This window comes from Tenrec ecaudatus, chromosome 16, assembly GCF_050624435.1.
Source record: "Tenrec ecaudatus isolate mTenEca1 chromosome 16, mTenEca1.hap1, whole genome shotgun sequence".
Classification (NCBI taxonomy): Eukaryota; Metazoa; Chordata; class Mammalia; order Afrosoricida; family Tenrecidae; genus Tenrec; species Tenrec ecaudatus.
Genome location: NC_134545.1, coordinates 82,535,846 through 82,562,778, shown reverse-complemented (window position 1 = coordinate 82,562,778; position 26,933 = coordinate 82,535,846). Strand labels below are relative to the sequence as shown.

Genomic DNA, 26,933 nt, shown 5'->3' with positions numbered 1-26,933 from the left:
TCCCTAGAGCAGAAAAAGCTGGAGTCAAAGGATTAGAAGGAGGCAAGACTGAATAAGATGAGCAGAGGTCTGAGGTGTGGTGTAAACTTCCCCTGAAGAAACGAGAGTGTGGTCTGAGTGATTTGTAGGGGCAAGATGTCTACCATGGGACAGACAAGGATGGTCTCAATGAACTCTGACATGAACGGAGTAGATGGATGTAGAAGACATCCGCTGGGACCAAGACTACTGGGTCTATTGCGTTCAACCATCACAAATTCAAGTTCCAGGACCAGACTTTATATATTCCTTGGAGACCCTCTTAGATAAAACATCTCTGTCCCTTCTTGTTTTTCTGTCCTTCCGTGGCACCTCCTGTCTATTGGGCCCCTACCTGGCTAGCAGAAGGACCGTGTAAGTTCCTTATAGAGCTGTCTGGGTGCCGAAAGCCTATTCACATCTCAATGGCTAATGCTGATAATTACCACGTTGGTTACTAAATCTGTTAGGTTTAGGTGGGGTGAGGCTCTGAAGCCGGAGCTGCTGCTCACAGCTTTGCCAGCAGAGAGAGGTGGGAAAAAAACACTCAAGAAAAGTGTACTCAGATGCTTGGGATTGAGGGAGACTAGTTAATTCCCACTCTCTATCTCTCAGCAACAGACAGAAGATGACAACCTGTGACTTTTATCTCCACAATGAGAGGGTGGTGGGCCAAGTTGCAGAGACACACTGTGGGGATGGTTATTTGGGTACCAGGACCGTGGGCTCAAGGCTCAGATGTCCTTAGACCGGGATGGTGGTACAACCCACCTGAAGATCAGTCTGCTTGCTGCGAGCTGATGGCTCTTGACTTGGTGGCCTACATTGAGCTTTGAGGGCCCCATGATTTCCCTCTCATCCCATGCCAATGTGTGTGAGCAGGCAAACGGGCTGGTTTTCTGAGGAGCAAACCATCCACCAGTTTCTCAAAGGATTCAGAGGTGTTGTGTGATCTCCCCAAATAAACTACTGCTCCAGGCCCCTAGAAAAACAGGCTGACAGATGGCAGAACCCTGAGACTCGCAGGGCCTCTCGTGATCCTGATATTATAATTCAGGGGTGGGTCGATGAGGGTGTTCACATCTTCTTTCCCGAGAGAAAGAATCCGGTTGTTTTGCCAGATTCTCAAAGGCGTCTACAACCTTCAGATGGCTAAGAGCCCTGAGCTAGATGCTGTGTGCCCTGGCGTCCAATCCCACGCACAGTGACCTCATGCGATGGAGTAGCATGGTCCCTGTCGGGTTTTCTTGGCTATAATCTTTATGGTCTTTCTCAAGAGGAGAACCCTGGCAGGGCTCCGGTCGCCAATCTTTGGGTTAGCAGCCCCGCGCTTAACTTTACCAACACCAGGGCCCCTATCCGAGTTAGAGACCCCATTGCCACCATGTGAATTCCGACGGGGGTGCGGGGGGAGGCTATAGGATTGAACTACCTCCATAGGGTTTCCACTCTATAGCCATTGATCCTCGGCCCTTGGAACAACTTGTGGGTTTGAACTGAGCCCTCTTTGGGTTATCAGCCAGGCGCTGAGTCACTGAGCTCCGAGTCAGAAAAGCTAGAACCAATCCCCATGCTTGGCTACTTCTTTCCAAAGGAAGAAGACAGAGATCTGAAAACGGGGACCAAAGAAAGTGCTGGAGGCTGTACGGAAAACGTGGCCTGAACCTTATGGATGCCCGGGCTGGCTGCCGCACAGGTTTCAGCGCAAGGATACTCACACGGAGTCTAGGGCCCAGAAGCTAGCTGGGGGGTGGGATAACGGTGAGAAAGGTGGCCGATTGGGAAACAACCCGTGTCCTCTCTCGCTGATGGCGTGTGGCCCAGGTCTTTCTCTTCCAAAGGCCCCAACTTCAGCTTTCAGAAACCCCAAGACCTGATTCAGGGAAGCACAAAGTCCAGTCACACACACTAACTAAGCGCCTACTACGTGCCAGACACCTTTCTAGGTGCAAGATAAGGGGGCTCCACTTCACAGCTTGATGGAACCAAGTCATTTTCCAGCGGGGGGGGGGGGCGCGGGTGTTGGGGCCCAGCGGACCAAGCGCGTATCTTCCGAGCTTAGCCCCCAGGCCCTAGACTCCAGCGAGGCAGAAGCCAGCCCACCCTCCGCGGCGGGTGGTGGGGAGAGGGGATGAGAAGGGGGGTACGCAATACCTGTGAGCAGAGTGGTGAGGGAGGCGGGCCGACCCCAGGGCCAGGGCAGGTGAGTCGGGACCAGCCCGGGCACCGCTGGGCGGGGGGCGAGGGAGGGGTAGGGTGAGGGCACTGCCCCGGAGACGCTGCCCGCAGCCGCCAGGGCCGCGGCGCTCGGCTCACTCGCTCCGCGTTCTCCGGGGCGGCCGCGGCGCTCTGCTCGCCATACCGAGCGGCCCCGGGAGGCGCTCGGACACGTCCCCAGGCCGGCTACTCATCGGCTCCGCAGCGCGAAAGCTCGCCATTGGCGCGGCCGCCCCAGTCTGGCCCGGCGAGGCCGGATCGCTATCTGGGAGGGGACCGCGCCCGCAGGGCCGCTGCCCGCTCCCTGGGCTCTGCGCGCAGGGGCGGGCGCGGCGCTCCGGGAGCTCGCCGCCCGCCCCTCGCCTTCCTTCCCCAGGGACCCCTGCTCCCGCCGGTTCGGGGCCCCGCCGCCCGCCAGGCCCCGCTGCCTCCTGAAGGTTACGCGCCGCCGCGGCGGAGTGCGGGGGGCGCCCGCCCTTGCCGCCGCCGCCCACCCCGCGCCCGCGCCCGCCGGGCCGCCGGGCCAGCCGGGCTGCCGGCTGCTGCCACCGCAATCCCGGCTCCTAAATCAGCGCGGGCGCCGCCCCTCCCCCACCCGGCTCCCCGGGCGCCCCGGCCGCGATTGGCCCGCACGCGCGCCCCCCGCCCCCAGGCCCGGGCGCCAGCCTCCGCGCCATTGGCTGCGGGCCTCCGCCAGCCTTTACATAAGCCCGCGCGCGCTCGAGTGGAGTTGTATAAAGCCAGCGAGCGGCGACGGGGCGGGAGGCTCGAGGCCAGCCCGGGACCTGGGCTGGGGGCACAGCGGCGGCGGCAGAGGCGGCGGCCCGCGCCCGCGCTCCGGCGCGCCCCCCTCCCCGGCTGCGGGGCTGAGTGAGGCCCAGGATGGCTCCGCGAGCGGACCCCGGCGTGAGTACCCGTCCCCGTGCTCCCACCACCCTCCGGCGGCCGAGAAAGTTTCTCCCGCCCCCGGCGCCCCGCCCGGGCTTCTCGCCGCGGCGGCGGGGATGACGCCCGGGGTCCGGGGACACAGGGACCGTGACGGCGGCGGCGGCGTTGCTCCCAACTTGCCAAGAGGCGCTGGACTGGACTGGAGCTAAGCGCTTCCCTGGCGGACGCGGGGTGGCGAGGCGGGCGCCTGGCTGGAGGAGGCTGGGAGGGGTGGGGAGCGGAGATGTCGGGGTGACCGCCCGCACCTGTCAGGGAAGGTGTTGGGGGCGCGCTGGAGGTCAGCTGTTTGGGGAGGGGGCGCAGGCGCTGGACGCGGGCTGAGCAGGTGAGGTGGGCTGCATAGGGGTTATTGGAGTGTCACCCAGCCAGGCGGTTCTGCTTCTTGCCGGAGAAGCTCCTGACTTCGGCCGGGCCGCGCACCTGCACGCCCAGGCTGGGGAAGAGCCCCAGGGGGGCTGGCGCTTCTTCCCGGGGGAAGCCGAGCTTCCCGGCACAGCGCAGGGTGGCTGGGAGCTCCGGAGCCGGACCCGCGCCGCGTAGCTGCCTGCCGGTTTTGCAGGACCGAGGTGTGGTCTCCTCGCTTTCAGCCTGCCTGGGGCAATCCAGCTGCAGGCGGTGCAGAGGACCCGGGGATCCCCCATGGCACCCTCGCGGGGCACATGGAGCAGGCTCTGGTGGGGCGGTAGGCCGGGCTTGGGGGCTTGCCCAGCAATGCAGCGCGGGTCTTCGCAGTACAGTAGTTGGAAGCCTTTCTTAGTATCGCTTCTGCAGAAACCAGCTCAAGAATCCAGAGTCATCCCAACCAACCCATATGGGTGCTGCCCCGAGTAGCTCTTGGGTTTTGTGGGGACATCGCTGAGGATGATGGGAGGTTCGCTCGGGTGGGGACACCTCCACGAGTTCTGTGCGCCCCGGGATGTGTTCCAACTCTCCAGGCAGAACGGTGTTCCTGGGTCACACTTGACTTGTCAGGACTTCCCAGGTGAAGCCAGGCAGGCAGGAAGGGAAGCCGGAGAGCTCCAGGCGGAGGAACCACTTCGAGCTTCTGCCTTGACTTAAGGGAGAACACATGTCGGCAGAGAGGCAGTGATGGCAGATGTTGGCCTCGGGTGACTTGGGGCTGGACAGACCCACGAAGGAATCAGGACCAATTCAAAGTCGAACCTCCTTGCTCTCCGCAGTGGGCAGGTGGTCTGGGGGGAGGTAGAGGCTGGAAGTGTGGGGGACACGATGGTTGTTCCAATATGACACTCTAGAGGAAGTGTTTGCTCCCCTCTGACTTAATGAAGAGCATCCTTCAGGCCTCAGAACCTAAAGCTAATCTAAGGAGTCCAGGGTCTTCTCTCTAGCACAGTAGACCCCAGGTGGATGATTTGGGGTTGATGGTTCGGTGATGGTTGTCTGCTCTGTTGCCGCTAGCTCCGTTGGGCCTGTGTCCTTCACCTGTATCCCAACCCTGGACATGGGGTGGGGGGCAGCTGTTTGGAACTCCAAGGGTGGATGCTTTGGGCTGGAGATCTCCTGTGGGCCCGCTCCACATGCCCCCCCACACCAGCTCCGTCCATCCTCTGCCATCTTCTGTCCGTCTGCAATCAAACATTTTTCTAGTGCTTTCCCCACGACCTTCTATCCACTGGGAACCTGTGCCCTGAAATACTTGCTTGTTGCTCTTTCTTCCCTTCTCCCCAACTGGGCTGCACCAGGTGTTCAGAACCCTGGGTTTATTCCTTGATATTTGGTTAAGAAGTCCTGGTGCTGCAGGAGCGGGCCTCCTGTGCACGTGTGGACCAATGGCCGGTGCCATTCTCAGGCGAAATATAGACCCAGAGAGAGGAGCCCACCGTCCACTGCTTATGACAAGCCTCATTCTTCCAGCTTCCTTTGCTGCCCACATGGAGGTGGTGAAACCTTAAAGGCGGAGCAGGGTCCTTGGTGTCCAGTAGGGGGCGACAAAGGGCGTCAAAGGCACCTAGCTCAGGGCAACTGCCTTTCTCACTTCCTGCCCTCACTGGCCACAGCAAGCTTATAAGCCCCAGCCCCCAGTTGTCGTTTTCCTGATGAATGTCCTTCTACCTAATGCTTCCTGGATTTGGGGCAGTCCTGTGACACCCCTCCACACCCACCCCCAGTGCAAGGGGACAGGTGCAAGTATTCCTAGGGAACAGCTGGTACACATGGCCCAATCCTCTCTCTGAGCTTGGTGCTGTGTTCTCGGAACTCACCATCAAGGTCTCAGACTCCCCAAAATACTGAAGTTCATGGAGGGAAGAGCCTTGCACGGTGCCTAATTCAACTCCACCCCCCTAACACCTGTATGCGCACACAGTTCACGGTCAGGAAACTCAGGCCCTATGAAGGCAAGGATCTTACCCAAGCCACATAGCTCTCGGTGTGGGGCAAGGTCTCAGGGTCCTTAGGTCTCCACACGGAGACACGGAGCTCTTTCCAAACCAGGGAGCTGCCTCCACGTGGCTGTGAAGACGGGCCTGTGTTTCCCTACTCAGTAGATACTGGTAATTGCTGACAGACGAGATTTCAGTAAATTAATACATTTAGTAAATCAGAAGACATTTCCTTTGAATCGATTCCTCTGAGCAAGGAGCAGTTGAAGTTCTTGTAATCTGCGCATACGGGTCACGAGAGTGACTAATTATTCTTTCCCCTTCTCCCACGAACCTGTCCCATTATTCCAAGAAGGAGTAGAGGCAAAAGCAGGGTGACTTCACCTCTCTGGACCTGCCTTTAGTAATAAATCAGAAATATCCTTGCTCTGCCTTTCTTCGACATGCTGGGGGGGGGGGGGTCCTCTCCTGCCACCACATCTTTGCCATGGGACCTCCTAGCCTCAGATTCTGGGGGAAGCAGAGGCTCTCCCCTCAGTATTTACCCACCTCCCCCATCCTTGCTGCGCCCCTGCCCCCGCTCAAGGACAGTGGGGTGTTCTGCTAGGCTGTTCTGTTTTTGCAAAATCCTTGTCTCAGGGCTTTTGGAGTGACCTGGAAGACACTACCATCTCCACGACCCTTTCGTTGGTGCTGCAAGTCTAGCTGCGGACATGGAAGCCAGTGCGGGGGAAGGAGGCTGCCTTGTAGCTGGTTTGCTCCCCTGCTCTGCAATCCTGACCCCGCCTGCCTCCTTTATACTGTGTGTAGAGCTCTTTGGGGTTCTCTTTGGTGCCTCGGCAAAACTAGACTGGCCGGCCTTCATGAGAAACCCAGGAGCTGTTAAGCCAGAAATCAGAGAGGCAGAATTCTCTATGTCCTCAGAGCTCACCCAGGGGATGCCTGTTGCCAGGGAAGATGCTCGGGTTTCCTTATCTCCCTCAGGCTGACAGGCAAGTTGGATCTGGATCTTCATCAGCTCCTGTGGAAGGGACACCATAATATAGACCATCAAGGGCAAAGGGCCTTTTCTGTAGAGGCCGTACCTGGTTGGGAGTCCTGACCAGTTTCCAGCCTTGGGTGAAGAATGAGGCCTGATTCTCAGGGATGGTCTAGCGCTGGACCAGGCCAGGGGAAAATCATTACAGGCCTGCTGGGTTGGTTGTTTTCGCATGGGAAAGGAGTGTGCGCGGCCTTAGGCAACAGGAAAGCAAGAAGTCTTCCCACTCGGGAGGCCCTGCCAGACGACTGAGCCTCACTCCACCCTTACTGGGAAGATAGCTCAGTATCATGGAAAGGGCACAGGATAGACTCAGGCTCCTCCACAAGCTGGCTAAGGGGCTTTGGGCGTCACCTCTGCAGGCCTCAGTTTCCTCCTGTGCTAAATGGTGATGGGATGTGTGTGTATATGTGTGTGTGTGTGTGTGTGTAAAATCCAGGGAGATACCTGGAGTGTGTGTATTGGGCAATGCAGAAGTATCCACGTGAAGGGGGTGTGATTGCTGACTCCGTGGGCACCAAGCAAGGTCTTCCAGGTCCCAGCAAGCAGGGCCGATTGCCCAGGCTGGCACCCCAGCCTCTGCTCCCAGACATATCTGGGCTGACAGACAAGGCTGTCTCTTCAGCCTCCACCCCCTCCACCACTTTCTTTGCATTCTTCCCTCCCCCACCTCGGGGTTTTCATTTTGGGGGTCTGCCATGCTTGGGGAAAAGACATTTTACAGGTCCCAGGATAATTCTGAATGTGATGGAAGGCCCTGAGCTATTGATTCCAAAGAAAGGATCTTTCTGCTGGGAGAAGGCTTCCTCGGAGCCCAGTGATTTAAGAGGGCTGACAAATCCGTGCTCACCCAGCCTCCTGCAGGCTGCAGATACAGGCGGCCAGCCCAGCCTGGGCTCTGCGAGGGATTTCTCGGGGAACCTGGCTGGTTGCTTAGGGGACCAAAACCTGTGAACTTTCCTTCGGAGGTAGTATGAAATCAATTGGTTCATTATCACACCAAACACACCCTGAACCACTTAGGGCATTTTCGAAATGAGAAGCAGAAGCAAAGGACAGAGAGGTTGTGTTTGGTAAGTGTACGGACCAGTGTGAAGGGGATGGGGGAAAGGAGGGGATGGGAAAGACCCATTTCTCCACGGAACCCTTCGGGATCTCGATCTCATGGAAGTTCTTGGGCAATGGGTCTCCTTTGGCCCCCAGGGGACACTTGGCAATGTCTGGAGGCAGGTTTTGAGCACTGGAGCTGGTGTAGCTTTGGTGGTGGAACAATTCCATGTTGGGCTGCTAACCACAAGGTCAGCAGTTTGAAACCACCGGCCAGCTCCGAGGATGAAAGTGAGGCTTTCTGATCCCGGAAAGAGTATCAGAAACCCACAGGGGCATCTTTACCCTGTCCTATCGGGTTGCTATGAGTTGGGATAGACTCGATGGCAGAGAGTTTTGGATTTGGGGGGGAGGGTGGGGGTGTTTTTTGGTTGAGCAACTGGGCTATAGCTGCAACAGGCATCTAGTGGGCAAGGCACAGGAGCCAAAGTCTCTGCTATTGAGTTAGTGCCAGCGTCTAGTGAGCCTTCTTAGGCGTTTGAGACTAAGTCTTTATAGGAGCGGGCAGCCTCCTCTTTCTCCCTCAGAGCTGCTAATGAATCTGAACTGCTGACCTGGAAGTTAGTAGTTCAGCACCTAAGCCACAGCACAGTCAGAGCTCCCATTAAGGATGACTTATTTGGTTCAAAATGTCCATAGCGCTGGGGTTGAGAAACCCTGGAGTGGGGCCTGCAGCCCAGAATCACAGCATGTTAGAGGCCGGAGGCCCCTGAGAGATCTCAACTCTCCCATTCCACACTGAGGTCCAAAGAGGTGAAGGAACCAGTCGGGGCCACACAGCAAATGAACGGCCGGGCTGAGTCTCACACTCAGATCTGCTGTCTCCTGAGACCAAGTGACCCAGACTCACCTCCACCCCCAGAGTTGTTGTGAAGATTAAATGTGAGCTGTGCCCCCCCCACCGTATAAAATGATAAAGAGACTATTATTAACATTGTGATTATTAAGAGTGAGGGAGTTTGGAAAGTTCTATTCTGGGCTTTGCCACTGAGTCATTGTATAATACTGGACGGATCATGTCCCCACCCCATGCCTCTCTGTGAGTGTGTGTGGCGGGGTGGCGGTCTTCACAAGTAATCAGTATATCATAATCATTATCTTTAGAGAACAGTCCAAAGATTTGCCCTTCAAAAACCCTAGCTACATTTAAAAGAAGAAAAGAAAGATAAAATTTTTCCTTGAAAGAAATCATGTTGACTTCGTAGGAAGCAAAGCATTCGCTTCTTGGAAAAGTTCCAGTACTCTGGCCCTGCAAGTTGGTTCCAGCCCAGGAAATCTGATCAACATCCGGAGGAGAGACTGATAGCTCTACAAATGACAAACGACTAGATTGTCCCTACTCCCTCTGGGAAGGAGAAGTGGTGACTTCTCCCCGCCCCCGCCCCCTCCCCCCTCCCCCCCCTCCTTTCTTACCCAGTCCTCTTGGCACAGGAAGTTCTGTAAGGAACTTCAATGAGGAATGGGCAGCCGTGCCATTAATTAGTAAAACCTTGTTTACTTAACAGACATATTCTTAAAAGATCTCTTCCAAGGGACGTTTTGACATATTACTTTAATTAGCCACGGAAGCATCTCGAATGCAAGGGATGTCAAATGACCCTTCCTTCCTCATGTTTCCAGTTACTCTTATCTTTGTTTGCACCCGACAAGTACAGTGACAAGGTCACAGGAATCACTGCTGAGCTCAGGGAGCAGCCCGTGGGCCCAGGGGTTGGATGCAGGACTTCACCATCCCTCATGTGAGCCTCAGCCTACCTGGAGCCCAGGGCTCACCCCAGACTTCCCATTCCAGCTCTGGCCTTGTACCAGTCTGCCTTCCTTTTCTCTCTCTTTCTTAGCTTATTTATTCTTCAGGGTGAACTTTAGAATCATTCTGCAAAAGAACAAGGGAAGAAAAAATCTATGCTTTTTTTGTTTGGTTTAACAACCAGAAATGTATTTTCTCACCGTTCAGGAAGAGGCTGGAAGTCGGAACCACTTCTCTAGATCTAGGGCAAGGCTTTCTCTTTGTGTTGGCTTCTTGACTCTTAAAAAAAAAAAAGTTTTATTGGCATAGAATTCACATATCATACAATTTAATAGATCAGTCATTTAAAGGGGAGTGGTGCAGTCATCCCCACAATCAACTTCGGAACATTTCCTTCTCGCTTGTACTCATTGTTAGCTCCACAGGGCCCCGAGTCCTGCCCTGCCGTGTCCCTGGGTAATTATTCATCTAGTTACTGTTGTGGTCGATGGACTTATCACGAATTTCACATGCAGAACATCACAGAAAGCACAAACAAGGGAGACAAAACAAAACGCAACGATGATGACAAAATAAAACAGAGCAAGCTCAATTGGAAAACAGCAGAAAACATTAAAAATGAAAACAACTTCAAAACGGGATACCAGCTTCTCAAGGGAAACACTGAGTCATGTAAACCCTGGCCTGGCTTTAAGGAGAGTGGGCGGGCCTGGGAGCCCCAACTTCCCCTCCATAGATGGGCAGAGGGTCTCTCCCAGGATTGGTAGGAGTGGCCTTCCTGTTGGTGCTACTGGGGAGCCTCTGAGTGATGCCGATGATTAAGTGCTCAGCTATTAACTGAAAGGTTAGCAGTTCGAATCCACCTGGATAAGAAGCACCTGGGAAGAAAGGCCTCTGAACGACCACAGGCATTGAACACCCATGGGGCACAAGTCTACTCTGCACACACTCACGGAGTGTCCATGAGCTGCATCAATGGCAGCTGGCTGGTTGCTTGGCTTGTCTTTCCTGAGTCTCATTCCTGATCTGGCTCCCCCTGGTGTGCCAATTGGGAATTTAGAGGTCATTTTAGGTCCCTGTAGGAGACCTGAGATTATATCTGCCCCCCACTGCCCTGGCATGAAGGGCATCACTTTATAGACCCATCCTTGGTCCTGTCAGAAACTTCCTGTGTGTCCCCAGCAGGTGCCCTCTGTTCTGGAAGCTTCCAGTGCAGCCAGCCTCTCTTCTGTTCAAGTGATGCCATACTCCTCTCCACCCTGGTCCCTTAGAGCAAGCTCTTCCTTGGAAATCCTACCTGCACCCTCTCGTCTGAGAAGTTAAGCCTTTTGCAGAAAGTGTATAGTGCTCATATGAGAGAGACCTGCCTGGCATGTTCTGTGGGAGGGGGCCCGTGCCTTTGTTTCTGACTCTACATTCAGGGCTTAGTCTGGGTCACCTCCCCCAGAAAGGCTTTCCCACGGCCCTCTCTGTTGCCACTGTCCTCATCATTCCCTCCTAGGGGACTTTGTACCTATTGCTATTCTGAACCTGCCCCTCCCTACGCTATCTCATCCCAGAAGATGGGAAGCTCCTTGCAGGCAGGGACCATGCCTTATCTGTCATCTCTAACCTGGCCTCTATGCATCTCCTCAATGTTTAAAGAATGAATATGTGTGTCGCTTAGGAGTGCAATGCATTGTGTTGGCCTGAACCACAGGGCCGGCAGTTCAAGTCCACCAGCTGCTTCTCAGGAAAAAGATCAGGCTGCCTGCCCCCGGTAAAGATTTTCAAGCCCTAAAAACTCCATGGGGAAGTTCCACTGTGCCCTGCAGGGTCTCAACGAGTCAGAATCCACTTGATGACAGTGGGCTGGGGTTTGAGCTCGGCACCTAAAGGAATCAAACTCACTTCCATCAAGTCGATTCTGACTCACAGTGACCCTACAGGACAGGTTAGAAATGCCCCCGTGGGTTTACAAGGCTGTAAATCTACACAAGCAGAAAGCCTGTCTTTCTCCCGAGAGCAGCTGGTGGGCTTGAACCACCTGGCCCAGTGAGTAATCCCTTCTGCAACTTGGGCTCCCTGGTTAAGCCCAGTGTTCACTCAGGAGGTGTTCGGTGAGTGATCGGATGATTGAGGGTACCAGTGGCCTTACTGGGGAATAGGCAGCCCTCGGGACTGAAACGCCTCCTCCTGTGGGGGAGATTTTGAAGTCAGTGGAGACAGGATGGGATGTGCATTTGAGAAGCTTGTTTGGGCAGCACTGTGCGGGCGAGGGAGAATCACAGAGGGGATTCCAGCCTCGGGGTGGAGGGGGGACTGGATGACCTTCAAATTTCTGTCCCTAGATCAGATTCTCCGCCCGCCTCAAACTATTTTAAATGCATTAGTGACCTTGCTATTTAAAAAAAGCATCTTTCCAGGAACCTTTTTTTGTGAAGCCATGATTCACCCCCTAGTTTGTCTTGGGTAGAAATCCAAAATTTCATTTATTTGATCAGCTAAAAGCAAGGTAAACCTGCACAGAGATTCCTGCAGCAGCCAACTGGCTGGGAAGGTGGGGAGAGGGGAAGGAGCGAAGGGGAGGGGACTGAAGAGCAGTCAGAAAGGTGAGGAGGCGAAGTCTGGCTTTGCTCAAGGCTCAGAGCTGGCCACCGTCCATCTCATGTAGGGGGAAGGGGGAGGGGGAGAAAGGGGACCCTGCCTCGGGCCCACAAACCCTGCTTGATTGGAGGTTCACACAACCCTGGGGCTGCCACGTGCCAACTGTCATCAGAAGGAGAAGCTAGCCTGGAGATGCACTCCTTTTTCCGGCCTTTTGATTCTGTTTGTTGTTGCTAGCTGCCCTGGGAGTCAATCCCAGCCCCAGGAGAGTGTCCTGTGCGGAACGGAACTGCCCCATCAGGTTTTCATGGCTGCGACCTTTCAGAAGCCAGTGGCCATGCTGCCTTCTGAGGCCCCTCAGAGGGGGTTCGAACCGCCAACCTTTGACAGGCTCTGACTGCATCTCCATCATTCCCCCGCACTCCAGACCCTGCCCCCCAGTGCCAACCACTGCACCCCCTTGGGCACAGAACACTTACATATCCAGGGCCTACAGTGCACTCCCACCAGAAGCCCAGGGCACCTTCCCCAGAAAGGCCTTCCACCACCCTCCCATTGGCCTCCTTAGGTAATCCCTCCCTTCTAAGGAACCCACCCAGACTTTGTGCCGGTGGCTGCTCTTATTTATCCCTCGCAAGCAGGGACCAGACCATGCCTCAGTCATTGTTTCTAACCTGGCCTGTGCTAGGGTGAGTGTGCATGCTGAGAATCCCGGGAGAGCCTGCCTGGAGGAAGCAGGAGTCCCAGAACACCAGCAGGGTCCCAAGACAAAGCAGCAAGAGAAGCAAGCCAATTCCTCCCAGCCCATCCGCCCCTGTGGGTGGGAGCAGGGCCTGGCCATGTTCACAGCCTCTGCAGAGGACAAATCCCCTGGCTCTCTGTGCCCAGGGCTCTCTGTGCCCAGGGCTCTCCGTGCCCAGTTCTTCAGGATGGGACCTGTGAGGGAAGTCGGGTTCCACAAGGCATGGTTGCTCTAGGCCAGGATTTCTCGGTCTTTGCCCTGAGGACATTTTGCCCCCGGCAAGCCTTTGAAGAAAGAGAGAGAGAGAGAGAGAGAGAATGTGTGTGTATGTATGTGTGTTTGTGGTTTTGTGTGTGTGTGTGGTTGTGTGTGTGTGTGTGTGTGTGTGTGTGTGTGTGGTTGGGTCACAGCAACCCTGGCCTGAGCCACCCCCTTCTCCCTGAGCTCTGACAGCCAGTCTCCCAGCCTTGCCAAATGTCCCCTGAGGGCAAAGCGCCCCCCATTGAGATCCAGTGCTCTAGTCTGGTGGGAAGCCTTTCCCGATCACGAGGTGCCAAAGGGATCAGTTATCAGGCATCAAAGAACAAAAAATCATATCATTGTGTGCTCACCTCCATGATACGATCGCTGAAGACAAATGGGTGCATAGGCAAAGGTGACAAAGAAAGCTGATGGTGCCCGGCTATCAAGAGATGTAGTCTGGGGTCTTAAAGGCTTGAAGGTAAACAAGAGGCCATCTAGCTCAGAAGCAACAAAGTCCACATGGAAGAAGCACACCAGCCTGTGTGATCACGAAGTGCCGAAGGGATCAGTTATCAGGCATCATCAGAACAAAGAATCTTACCATAGTGAATGGGAGGGGGCAGTGCAGAGTGGAGACCCAAAGCCCATTTGTAGGCCACTGGACATCCCCTTACAGAAGGGTCTCAGGGAGGAGATGATGCAGTCAGGGTGTGATGTAGTAACAATGAAAAATACAGCTTTCCTCTAGTTCCTAATTTCTTTCCCCCTCCCCGCCCCCCATCATGATCCTAATTCTACCTTGCAAGTCTGGCTAGACCAGAGGATGTACACTGGTACAGATAGGAACTGGAGGCACAGGGAATCCAGGGCGGATGATCCCTTCAGGACCAGTGGTGTGAGTGGTGATGCTGGGAGGGTAGAGGGAGGGTTGGAAAGGGGGAATCGATTACAAGGATCTACATGTGACCTCAACAGAAAAGTGGGTGAAGGGAGATGTCAGACAGGGCAAGATATGACAAAACAATAATTTATAAATTATCAAGGGTTCATAAGGAAAGGGGGAGTGGGAAGGGAGGGGAAAAAGTGAGGACCTGATGGCAGGGGCTTAGGTAGAGAGCAAATGTTTTGAGAAAGATGAGGGCAATGAATGTACAGATGTGCTTTACACAATTGATGTGTGTATGGATTGTGATAAGAGTTGTATGAGCCCCTAATAAAACAACTGGGGAAAAAAGAACTTAAAAAAAAAAGTAAACATGAGCTGGAGTGTGTTCCCTCCTTTAGATGGAAGGTTCTAGAAGGATGGGTGAGGGAGAGTCCCTGAAGTTCTCTGGTCTGTGCTCCCCATTTCTCTGGGCCCCTTCCTCCTGCTTCTCCCTGCCTGGCTGCCTCCTTCAGCCCCTCCAGAGTTCAGTTCAAGCCCTTTCTTCACCTCTAGGAAGCTTCCTCCCTCAGTGCCCAACCTCCCCGTGCAGTGTCTCCCCATCCACGGCACCCCCAAAGTTGAAAAGCTTCCCGTCCACCCTCCCCAGTGCACATGGCGTCCATAAGGCAGCACCCAGCATAATTTCAGGCCCGTGGTGGGTCTGTGGGAAGCAGTGACCTGGGCAAACCGCTCCTTTCCAACCTTGCTTCAGTGCCGGGAGCGTGCTTGTGGGTTTCTGTGTTGATCCGGAGGCGCAGCCCGAGTAGGGCCCAGCATGCCCACAGCTGCCTCTCCTCCCTCCCGTGTCTCTGCTGCCAGGTCTGGGAAGGGTCCCTCGTCCCTCCTGGCACGCTCCCCACATCTGCAGCATCCAAGGCTCCTGCCTTGGTGGGAGCTTGGGGCCAGGTCCCAGCTCTCTCAGTAATTAACGAGGAACTTTGTACCCTGAAAATTGCTATGGCAGACTCTCCCCACAGCTGCCCGACCGACCCCAGGTTGGAAGATCCAGGTTGCTTGGTTACCAGCTGTGAAACCCAATTCAGCAAAGTCCCGAGGCCACGGAAAACAGAGCTGGGCTGTGTGTGACCCTCAGCCAATGTCTGAACACGCACCTCTGTGCGATCCCTATGTGAAAGGGGGCCGAAACATCGTCGGGAAGTTAGCCTCCTGCCCAGGCAGTGAAAGCTGCCCAGGACGGCCTGAGTGGGGCGTATTAGCCTCCGGCTCCACCTAGGGGCCCAAGGACCAACAGGGTTCAGGAGCATGTCCCAGGTCACCAGCTAGTCTTGGGGGGGGAGTTGAGATCCAAATCCAGCTCCCTGACTCCAAGTATCGGGATTTTGCTTTGTTTTCCTTTTTCTCCCTCTTTGTCTTGCTGAGGGTTGCAAAAAAAAATTTTTTTTGAGCCTGGAGCATATTTTTAAAAAAATTTTTATTACGAAGCAGTTCTTCTCACTGCCTGAAACAAGGAGCTACCACCTCTTTCCCTCATTAAGGCCCTTCTTCGACCCCCTCCTCCTGCAGGAGTAGCTCCGGACCCTGGTGGAGACACCTGGCGCTCCTCTGCCCTGGTCCGCTTTTGACAGTCGGCCTCACCTCCTCCAGCTGCTCTGCCTGGGATCACCTGTACTTCCATGGATGTTGCACCTTCCTGCTGGGAGGCCTCCTGGCGGGCAAGGCCCGGGGCTCAGTTCATGGTCGCATTCTCAGACCCCTACATCTCTTGGATGTGCTAGTTCCTGTTTCTCTGGGTAGCACTCTGGTATCGCACCTGACGAGGAATACTGTCCACAGCGGTCTAGGACATAGTAGGTGCATTCGGGAAAGTGGAAGTTGCGTTCATTTTCCATTCTACTTCTGATTTTTCTATCTGCTCTCCCCAAAGACTCAGATGTGCAGTGTGGTGTGACAGGAGGTTTCCTGAGCCGCCCATGTATAGCATGGGGTCACTCTGGATGTCTGCTGCCCCTTCTGATTCAAGAGGGATCAGTCTGGGCCACTTCCCTCCCTGAACTTTGAAGAGTCTCCTCTTCTCTTGACCTTCTCTGGCCAAATAGAGTTGCTTAGTCTGCTCCAACAAGCTGGTGAGGGATTTCAGTAGCAGACACATCTTCCACTTCCCCTCGCATGGTAGCTTGCTCTCCCATCTGGGGAGCAGGCATCTGGGGCAGTCGGTGGTCCACAGCCTGGACTTCCCATTAAAACCAGCCCCCAGGCTTCGCCGTGGACCAGTCAAATTAGAAATTGGAGAAGGGATCTGAGCAGCAGCATGCTCCTAAAAACAGTGAGGTGATTTTATTGGGCAGCTACGGTTTAGAACCACTGGCTTGAGCCTGGGTGCTGAAAGTGTGGTCTAGAGACCAATGGCTGTGGCATCCCCCAGAAAGCTTGTTGGGAATGCAGAATCCCACCCAGCTCTGGTCCCAGACCTGCTGAATCATTCTTACGATGTCCCGGTAACTCGTGCCTATTGCAGCTTGAGAAGCTTTTTTGCTTTCGGGAAAGGGCTGCATTTTTGTTTTGTAACTAATGGTATAACACAGTTTTAAATAATGGTTACACACGGTTTCTGCTGATTCACGGAATCACTAGAGAGGCATCTTCTTGTGGACACCCCCCTCCCCCCTCTGCCATTCCTTCATGTCTTCATTCAACAACTATTTGTTGAACTCTTCCTGGGAGCCAGCTATGCCAAGATGGTTTCCGGATATACCCTGGCTTGCATCTCTATCTCAGCCTTGCACTTCCTGCCCATTCCACAGCCTCCCTAGGACCCGGAACCCATCACTAGTCTCCTGGACTTGGACCCCCTCCAGCTCCAACCCTTCCCTTTTTCGCACTTCCTTGCCTGGGTGAGAATCAAACATGTCTGTGTGACACTCAATCAAGGATGATCAGATGGCGTGTGCTTGGCATGCTCCATGCTCGTCTGGGCCCCCGTGATGCCCTGCGGAATCCCGTAGCTATAGCCGAGATGCCAGTGACCTGGGGAAGCCATGGTTAAGCACTTGGTTGCTGACTGAAAAGTTGGTAACCCACCCAGTGGCTCTGGGGGAGAGAGACACGGCCACCGGCTCCTGGCAGTATCAGCCAGGAGAACCCAGTGGGGCAGCCAGCTCTGTCACTGGGGGCCACGGAGAGTTGGAACGGACTCGCCAGCACACAGCCACCACGGAGTTGAGTTCGGCCACTTAGAGCTGATGGAGGAGAGCCTTGAACCAGCCTCCTACAGCCCTGGTGGCATACAGGCTGCGTCCTCGACTCGGGGGCAGGGGTGGTGGCTAGCCCTGTGCGACTCGATGCAGAGTTGGTGAGCCATAGCAGTGGCACACGGGGGAGCTTTTAAAAACATACACCCTTAGACCCCCTCGAAGAGCTAGTGACTCAGCATCTGAGTGTGAAAAAGCCCCCCGGATGACTCATGCCCACTGACACGCGAGTCAGACACACAGAAACCCTGATAGAGAACAAGGCCCCCCCAAACTTGGCCCCGTATTAGAATGCCATACCGATTCTACGGGGTCATCTGGGTGAGACCCAGGCCAGTATTTCTTTTTAAGACGCAGGTCATCCAAAGCTCCTGGCAGTTTGCATTCAACTGCGGACCTCAGGGTTGGCTGTTGAGACCCATCTAACAGTGCCACAAAAGACAGGTCTGGCGGCCTGCCGGCGTAAAGATTGCATCCCAGAAACCCCGTGGAGGGGTCTACTCTGTGACCTAGCGGGTCACCAGGAGTCAGGATGGACCCAGGTATCCGGGTGTAGACAGTAGAGGTCAGGTCTAAGCAGCGTTTCTCAAAACTTCAGTGTGCCTTCCAAGCACCTGAAATCTTGCTAAAATGTCCATTCGGCTTTCTCAGGTAGAACCTTGGATTCTGCAGTGCTTTTAAACTCCCAGCGGAGGGTGAGCCTCCGCCTACCCCTACCCCCAGGAGGTACCCACTGGTCCGCCCAGGACGGGTTGAATTCCAGAACCACCCGCAAGGCTGGCTGTTTCCTCTCTGGCCTTGGACCTGTGAAGGAACTGTTGCTGTTTCTTCCAAACGCGACCCGTTGATTACGCTCAGAAAGGAACCCCCACGTAGGTTTGGGCTGGAGTTTATAGAGGAAGCTGGGGAAGGGGGAGGGGGAAAACTGCTGAAGGATTGCTTCTAAAATAAAATCCTTTAATCCATCATAGAATTTTAAAGCGAGGAAAGGCCTTTGGAGATCTCTTTCCTGTCCCTCATTTTAGAGACGAAAGCTGGGGCCCAGTGAAACGGGGACTTGTTCAAGGTCACCCAGCAAGAGGGAGGTCAGACCAGAGGTTCCCAATTCCCTTTTTCATCTTGCCGTAGGTTGTTTATCTGGAAACGAATAACACAGGCTAGCTAGTTCTCTCGTCAGGATCCTTTAATTAAAAGTTCTGCTATTCAGAAAAAAAGCACCGCTCAATGGGCTGGATCGTGGTCCTTGCCCCCTCCTGACCGTCGTTAGGGATTCTGGAATAGTGAGATGGGGATTACTACCCTAAGAGAGCATGCCTCCCTGGTGGCAGGGACCCACGTGTGGTAGCCGGGAGGAGCGACTCACCTCGAGGAGGCATGGCCCATGCCACTGTCTTGTCCACGCCCACCTCCGGCAGTTCAAGGTGATCACGCTTTCCAGCCACTATCAATTAAACGGATTCGGCTTTTCCACTTGGCACTCGCTTGCTGTCGAGGTTACTCCTGCAGGAATCATCCCTTTGACCTAGAGGTCCATGACCTACCCCTTGATCCCATCTAACTTCCTGCTGGCTGCAGATCACTGCAGGGCGAGGGGGTGAGGCATCTGCCTTCGGCAATCAAGACCTTGTGGTAGAAGATGCTGTCTTGTTGGGATGTCTGTCTCTCCCGCGTGACCTTGCTCTGATAGTGCCACACCTGCCCCTGATCCTGCTTCAAGAGCACCCCCCCTGCCCCCCAGTCTGGCTAGTGAAATTATTTGAGGATAACATGATTTAGGGCGCAAGGTCCAATCAAAACACAAAAGGGGTCTGCTGACTCAGCGCTCTGCCTCCATGTCTCTCCCTGGGAGACCATCTGACTCTCCAAACAAGGCATTGGGGAGACTCTGGACTTGCATGTGGCTCCCCAGGCATTGTTGGGCCTCTCTGCTCTGGTCTCCAGGCCTGTGAGTGGAGCAGGCTCCTTTGCTGGCAGGAGGTCTGTCTCCGTTTGGAAGACAGTCTTCGTGTCCTCCCTGCTCATCCCCTCATTAAGATATCAGCCTCACTCAGCCTTGCTCTGGTATGCCAGACACACTGGCAAGGCAGCAGGAAAGGTTCCATCCAGAAGAGACTGGCTGCCTTCTGAGCCCTGGCCTAGGGGATAAGAATTCGGCTGCGATCCTCAAGGCCAGCAGTTCAAAACCACCAGCTGCTCCCCCTGGCGGAAGACGGGGTTTTTCTGATCCCATACACAGTTACAACCTCGGAAACTCAACAGGAACAGCTCTACCTCGTCCTGTAAGGGTGGTCATGTGTCAACACTGACTCAGTGGGAGTGAGGTTGGTTTTGGAGTTTGGCAGGTGGGAAGGCACAGCGCCCCTGCAGGGACTAGACTCAGGCCGCTCTGGGTTCCGGGTTCCGATTCCAGGTGTGCAGGTCCGGCCTCCGATTGAGGGTGTCCTGATGGTCTCCCTTGCTCTGTACTTGCTCACCTCCTGGGCCATCTTTTGGCCATTCTCCTCTGTCTGCTCTGTGTGTGCCACCAGCTTCGGTGGCCCCGGGCTGCTTGGCAACACTCTGAGTTATGTTAGAGATATAATAATGAATTATACAATGGATTATACATAATTAATTTATAATAAAACACGCACGCAATGGTTTAATTTCTCCAAGTGAATGATGCACTGCTCCCCAGATCCTGCTAGAATGCAGCCCCTAACTGCCTGCTTCCTGGTCGGGAGGTGGCAGCTGGCTGCCTTGGGAAGGGATGTTGGCTCCGGGAACCTGCTACGAGTCACAGCTTCCTCCAGGCTCCCTCTGGGGTGTGTTCCCATCCTTCAGCAGCCAACACGTGGTTCTAGACCTGGCTACTCCTGGGATCCAGACTGCAGCCCTGGTCTGTGTGACTGTCTGCTAGTGCCTCACGGCTATTTACTGTCACCCGCTCTGGGTGGGGACTAACAAGACATTTATTTACCAGGACTTTCAAGAATGGTGACATGTCTCAGCATGTACATTTTTCAAGAAACCCTTGGCCATGGCCTTCTTTCTCCCCTGGAACTTAGTAATCGTGGCCTACATTCCTGTCGAGACTTGGGGTTCTCCTAAGGCTGCAATAAGTGACTCTTGTAATCATCCCAGTAGGGGTTTCCATTTACTGAGCACCTACTGTGTGCCAGGCACTAAGCTGAGTTCTATACTCATTATCTTCACTTGGGTAATGACCCTGCAAGCTACGTGTTTCCCACATTGGCGGCTGGAGAAGTTGAGGTTCAGATACATGATCTGCCTCATTGGAGTGGCTAGAGTTCCTCCCCAGGTCTGCCTGGCTTTCATGCCTGTGTGTTTAGACTCCGTCCTGCCTTCATGAGGAGCCCTGGTGGTGTACCGCTTACGAGTTGGCCTGTGACCCGCCAGCCTGACTGTTCAAAACCACTCCCGTAAAGAATGACAGTTCTGGAAACTCACGGGGCAGTTCTACCCTGTCCTATAGGGTCACTCTGAGTTGGCATCGACTCGATGGCAGTGAGGTTGGCTTTGGTTTATTCCTTCATTAATTCACCTGACATGGATTGAATGTCTGTCATGTGCCAGATCGCCGCCTTGGCTTGGTGTACGACCGACAGCACAAGAAAGGACCGCTGCCCTCAGGGAGCTTACAACCTAGTTCCTGCAGCAGGCCCTGTACCTTCCTGCCTGCCAAACTACAAACAAGAAGTGATAGACATAATGAGAAAGGAAAGGACACCAGATGCTATGAGGTGGTCACCCAAACAAACAAGCTCACTGCCCTTGAGTCAATTCTGATCCATAGTGACCCCATAGGGCAGAGTAGACCTGCCCCTAAGGCTATAAATCTTAATAGGAAGCAGAACGCCTCATCTTTCTCATGTAGAGTAGCTAGTGGTTTCGAACCACTGACCTTGTGGTTAGCAGCCCAACTCGTAATCCCCTATGACACCAGGGTATAGGTGGAAAGAAAAAGGAAATACAGAGCAGGGTAAGGGGGCTAAGGTGCCGGTTGCAAATTTAAAGGAGTAGTCAAGGCAGGTGTGGGGGAAAGTGACAGGGTCAGGCCTGGGGGTGAGGGAGGGTTGTACTCACGGGTCTGCTCTTGTCAACTAACGCAAAGGCTGGCCGTGTGCACCTACTCAGCAAACACCCTGGGTAACAGGCCCGGCGGTCTCCTTCTGTCAGATGACAGCCACTGAGAACCCTAAGAGCGTGGCTCTACCCTGAAGCCCACTGGGCTCCATTGCGTCAGAACCAACTCTACGGCAGCAAGCGCGGGTCTGCTTTAGAACTTGCCGAGCCCTCTGGGAATTGGGGAGAAAGATATGACTGGCCTGGCCCAGGTGAGGGATTTCTGGGCTGATGTTGGACCCGGGGGCCCTCCTTCTAGTAATGTGTGTGACTTTGGGTTTCAGGTGCTGAGGATGCTACTGTTCCCGGTGCTGTTGTGGCTCCTGCCCGCCGCTGAAGGGTCCCAGCGGGTAGAACCCATGTTCACCACCGTCACCAACTCGGTTCTGCCCCCCGACTATGACAGCAACCCCACCCAGCTCAACTATGGCGTGGCAGTGACCGATGTGGATCACGACGGGGACTTTGAGATCGTTGTGGCAGGGTAAGTGTCTCCCACTCGGAACTGGGAAGATGCATTAGTCAGTGTTTGCTGCAGAATGGCCGTGTCATAAGGAACTTCAAAACCCACGGACTTAGGACAGCGCTCGGGCGCTCTGAGGTCAGCTGTGACTCAGCTGTCACTTGCCTGGGTTCCTCAGGGCTTCTGACCTGGCCGGTCCTTGCCTTTTGCTAAAGCTGAGAGTTGGGATGGAAGGCAGTTTGGAGAAGGATGATTGATCAACAGGCTTTCCAGGGAGCAAATTAGAATGCCCTGCCTTACACACTCTCTCTTCCTATTGAAGCCCCTTAGTTATGTGTCCCTTCTCACCAGGGACCTCCAGATATTTTACAGAGGAGGGGCTCAAGGGTGGCAGTCATGGTAAAAGAGGATGCTCAGCACTGTAAGTGCATAGCACTTAACGTAAGACTAGGAGTCCTGGTGGCACGGTGGGCACTCATTGGGCTGCGGTGCACAAGGTCAGCAGTTTGAAACCACCACCCCACGGGAGAAAGAGGGGCCTTTCCATTCCTGGAAAGAGTTAAAGTCTCAGAAACTCATGGGGACAGTTCCACTCTGCCCTACAGGGTCGCTATGACTCAGGATTCACTTGATGGCAATGAGTTTGGTTTGGCTTTGAAAGGTACCTTAGTGGCGTTACCAGCTAAGTGTTGGAGGGCTGCTACCTATAAGGTCAGCAGTTCAAACCCACCAGCTGGTCTGAGGGAGGAGGATGCGGCTGACTGCTCCTGTGAAGATGTACAAAATCTGTGAAATCCTCTTTAGGGTCACTCTGAGTTGGTTTTGTTTGTGTAAGACCAGAAGACCCCTTGCCATTTCAAAGAAGGGGGAAGATAGACATGAAGAGGAACGGGTCTACCTTAAACTATTCCTGTGGTTCCCACGGTCCCTCTCTCTCTCAGAAGCAACATAGGACAGCAGAGCCTGAGGAGTCTGAATGGCTTGAGTATGTGCCCTGACTCTATACCTTCGAATAGGTCGCCTCCTTGTTGAGATTCAGGTCCATCATCTGTGCAAAGGTGTGTGACTGCAGTGCCTTATTGTCCTGGAGTCTGTGTAGGCGACTGCACCTGACTGCATTGTCAATCCAGCCAACAGCTACTGGCCCTTCTCATGTATTGTGCATGCCCATGGCGAGATTTTGTCTCATGTCCTCTGGCCATGTCCTCAGGAGAAACCAGAGCCTGGAGAAGGACATCATGCTTGGTAAAGTGGAGGGGCAGTCAACAGGGGTCTCCATCGACAAGGTGGATGGACCCAGTGGCTGCAGCGAAGGACTCCGACGTTAAGACCAGGTGTGAGAATAGCTGGCGCAGGACCGGGCAGGGTTTGCTTCTGTTGTGCATCATGAGGTCACCATGCGTCAGAACCGACTCGATGACACCCAGCAACAGTCACGCTCTGTGCCAGGCATTGTGCTAAGTCTTTTCTACCCATCGTCTCGCCTAATCCTCTTGACAACACTACGGAGGAAGAACAGACTCTTCCCCATTGACGCAGAGACAGGGAAATTGGAATTCCGAAGCACTCACTCAGACACTTGCTCACTGTCAAGTACACGGCAAGTGAATGAGCGGGTTCAGATCGAATCCCAGGCTCCCTAGCTCTAGAGTTTCTGCCAAGCTGCACTGTAAGAAGTTTAGCGATCACTTCAAAATCCATCCGGCAATCCAAACACCCAGGGGCCAGCAGTCGCCTGGGGCTGAGAGGCCCAGTCTCTGCAGGGGCACCAGTCAAAGGAACAGCAGGTGATGTGCGGAGCTGTTGACTGTAACAGGAAAGTAAACACTTCAGACTTTGCCTTTGAAAGACCTGGTTTTAAGATCTCTCTCCCACAAGCTGTGAACCCTGTGCAAGTTATTGGACTATGCCAAGACCACCTCTCATGGCTCACTTTTCTTATCCTTGCTCCCATTTTGCCCCTTTCCCTGGGCATCCTTCACAAAGGCGAGCTGAGCTTGCAGTCACAAGTTGCGTTGCCCTCGTGACTTATCTTTCAGCTTCAAGGATCAGAACAGAGAGGATGAGGACGTCTTGCCCCCAAGGCTGGTCCTGACGTAGGACTGTTTGGGAAAGAGGCAGAACCGTTTGGTGGCAGAATGTTCTAGGTCTCAGTGTCCTTTCCAAGTCAGACGGAGGAATTGTCAGCCCAGCCCAGGTACATCTGTTGGCCGAGGTCTGCTGTCTGGGCATGGTGCCTGAGCTTGGTTGGGCTGGGACCTTCTCCCCGCAGCCTTGGAGGTCAGAGGATGGGTCCTGCCCCTCTGAGTCTGCAACTCTCTTCTCTCCAAGGGCCGACATTCATTTGATCTGCCTCTAGGATGAAGGTTTTGTGTTTCACTCTCTTCCAAGGAACGCAAGACATTTGCTGTGGAGGCCTCTACGGTAGAGGCTCCAGATGTGATAGTCACCGTAGAGCAGGTGGGCAGACTTGGTAAGCTAGCTGGTTGCTTACTGGGGATCCGGCAGGCCTCTGGAGTCGAGACCTCCTGGGTCTTAGCCCTTTTGGAAAGACCCCCTGGCTCGTCTCAGAGGAAGAGCTGAGCCAGTGAGCTTCTGTCTGAGAAAGCTTGGGCTGCTGACTGCTGTCCTGAAAGATGCTGCTGTTAACCCTCAGCAAGAGCTATGTGGAGGCCAGGCCGGCGGAATTGGGCAGCCTCCCAGCCCCGGGGCAGCCCGGGTAGCTCTTGCACAGCATTGCGACTTCTCCACGCATCAGAAAGACACGTTCTAATTTAAGACCCAAAATACATTCCAAAGGCAAATATAACTTTTCATTATCTTCCGCTCAGGATGATTTGTCACTGTCTTCTCCTTTTGGACTGGAGAGCCGAGAGTTGACTTGGAGTCGGATTCAAATCAGGACCTTGGGAGGTCATTTGGTCTACCCTTGCCTTCCGGTCAGACCACACCTACACGTGGGGCAGCTCCGTTGGTTTGGGAGGAGTCCTGGTGGTGTAGTGCTTGCTCCTTGGGCTGCGACCCACCTGGTCGGCAGTTCGAAACCACTAGCAGCTCTGCAGAAGGAGGACTGGCTGGACTTTCTTCTCCCAAAAACACAGCTTGGGAAACCCGGGGGCGGGGGGGGGGGTCCACAATGAGTCATCATTGACTGGGTGCAGGGGGTTGGTTGGGGTTGGAGAAGAATGTGCGCACTCCTTTTCAAACCCAGCTCACTGATTTCTTGCACGAAGGGCCTATATGAGCAACTGGAAAGTTCTATGTGAGAGGGCCATGCAGCCACTTGGTTTCCTTCTTAATTTGCTCTATTGCCTCTGAAGTTATAAGCTAATAATCACATCTAGGGTCGCTGATTGGCGGTTCAAACCCACCCAGAAGCGCCTCAGAAGAAAGGCCTGGCCATCTGCTTCGGAGACCCTAGGGCTTGAAAATCTTGTGGAGTAGTTCCACTCTGCACCCCTGCAGTCCCCAGCAGTTGGGATCAACTGGAAGACAACCAACAATAACTGTATCCGTCATATTTAGCTCAGTTTCCTAATGATTGCTGACTCTCTGTTTAAGAATCATGTAGCAAGAGTTGAATTCATTGAGAGTTGTTTTCATTGACTTTGATCCTGTTGCCTGCCACCCCCACCCCACCCCCACTATCTTAGAGCCCTTCCCATTATCTGGCCTCCTGCAGGTATTTACATTTGCAACCGTGGCCTAATGGCAGCCCTTCTGTTTCTAAGGTGCCCTGTACTTGAACCTGTCTTTAGATTTGTTGAACTTGCCTTTAGATTTGCTGACCTTGTAGTGTGACTCCAGCCCTGTTGCTTTGAGTATTTACTCTTTGAAGAGGTTTGTTTTGTTTTGCTTCCCCCCCCCCCCCCATGTCCTCGTTGTGGGTATTGACGGCATTGATTTTGAGCATGTCGCTGGCGAGTTTGTGTTGTGTTTCAGAGCCTTGGGTTAATTGTGATGGAAGGCGTGTGCGTGCATCCGACGCGGGGAGGAGCGGCCAGTGACCGCCCTTTGTTCTGTAGGGGTGGAGGAGGGACTTGCAGGCTCAGGCTCACACCTCCTCCACAGCTGGGCGAGTGCCTCTGCATATGGAGGGCTTATCTGTTAACCGGCAGGTGCATGATTGCAGTCTGCTCGCAGCCTCCTCCCTGCAGGGCCGCGGAGGATTTGATCACCCCTGGACATGTCCGCGCACGCACAGACCATAGAGGTCTTGGGGACTGGTTCCCTCGGTAAATAGAAGCCCAGTGGCTTCCCCTTTTTTCTCCGTGGAATGAAACACCCAATCTACAGTCTCCCCTGGTCTGGGAAGGGATTCCTGTGGGTGTCAATCTTGGCAGCAATTCCTTCGGAGCAGCTCTCATGCCTGGGACATCCCCAGAGGTCTGCACTGACCTCACTGCCCTCTCAGGCTCCAGCAGGCAATGTGTTCGGGGGGTGGGGGGGTGGGAGAGGCTTGTAGTGGTTATAAAGTGTAAATCCCGGTTTAGATCCGTTTTCTGACACAAAGAGCATTCATTGGAGAAAACCTTCACACAATCTTCACACTTGGGTTTCATGTAAAGGGATGATCCGTGTGGTAAAGAGATGGTTTATTTTCTCCCCCCGACCCCTCTTCATTTTGCAACTGCGTCAGGCAACTTTATTTTTAATTTACCAAAGTTAATTGGATTATTTAAAAGGCAAACCACATTCAATTACCAGATTAATCATGATCACACCGGAGATTTTTTTGGCCATTGTAAATAATAAGAACAATGATAAAGAATGAGATATTTCTCTCTGGTTAATCGAAGCAGCATGCATGCATTTCAGTACAAGCATATAGAGACACGGGTAGGGTAGGAATCTATATGTACAGCGGGTATAGGTAGATATAAGTCCCTCACTCATGATCATGGCGCCCATGCCGACTCACAGGGACCTTATAGGATAGGGCAGAACTGTCTCTGTGGGTTTCCAAGACTGAAACTCTTCATGGGAGCAGAAGGCCTCCTCCTTCTCCCAAGGAGTGACTAGTGGTTTCAAACTGCTGGGTGTGGGGTTAGCAGCGCAGCCAGGAACCCACTATGCCACCAGAGCTCCTCACGGGGTCCCCAGGTGGCACAAATGGTTTGCACTCAACAGTTGGTGGTTAGAACCCTCCAAGCAGCCCTGCGAAAGAAAAGTCCTGGCAAGTTGCTTCTGTTGAAGCGACAGCCAGGAAGCCCGAGTGTGTT

The 26,933-nt window shown here is 54.1% G+C and overlaps 1 protein-coding gene across 1 annotated transcript in view; it reads left to right on the top strand.

Moving 5' to 3' along the window:
• Positions 1 to 3,034: 3,034 nt before the first annotated feature.
• Positions 3,035 to 26,933, top strand: part of CRTAC1 (cartilage acidic protein 1) — a 164,258-nt gene continuing 140,359 nt past the window's right edge. Inside the window, exons 1-2 of the mRNA XM_075534506.1 lie at positions 3,035 to 3,141; positions 21,533 to 21,732. Coding sequence (XP_075390621.1) covers positions 3,118 to 3,141; positions 21,533 to 21,732 — 224 coding nt within the window. The 5' untranslated portion in view covers positions 3,035 to 3,117. The remainder of the gene's footprint in view (positions 3,142 to 21,532; positions 21,733 to 26,933) is intronic.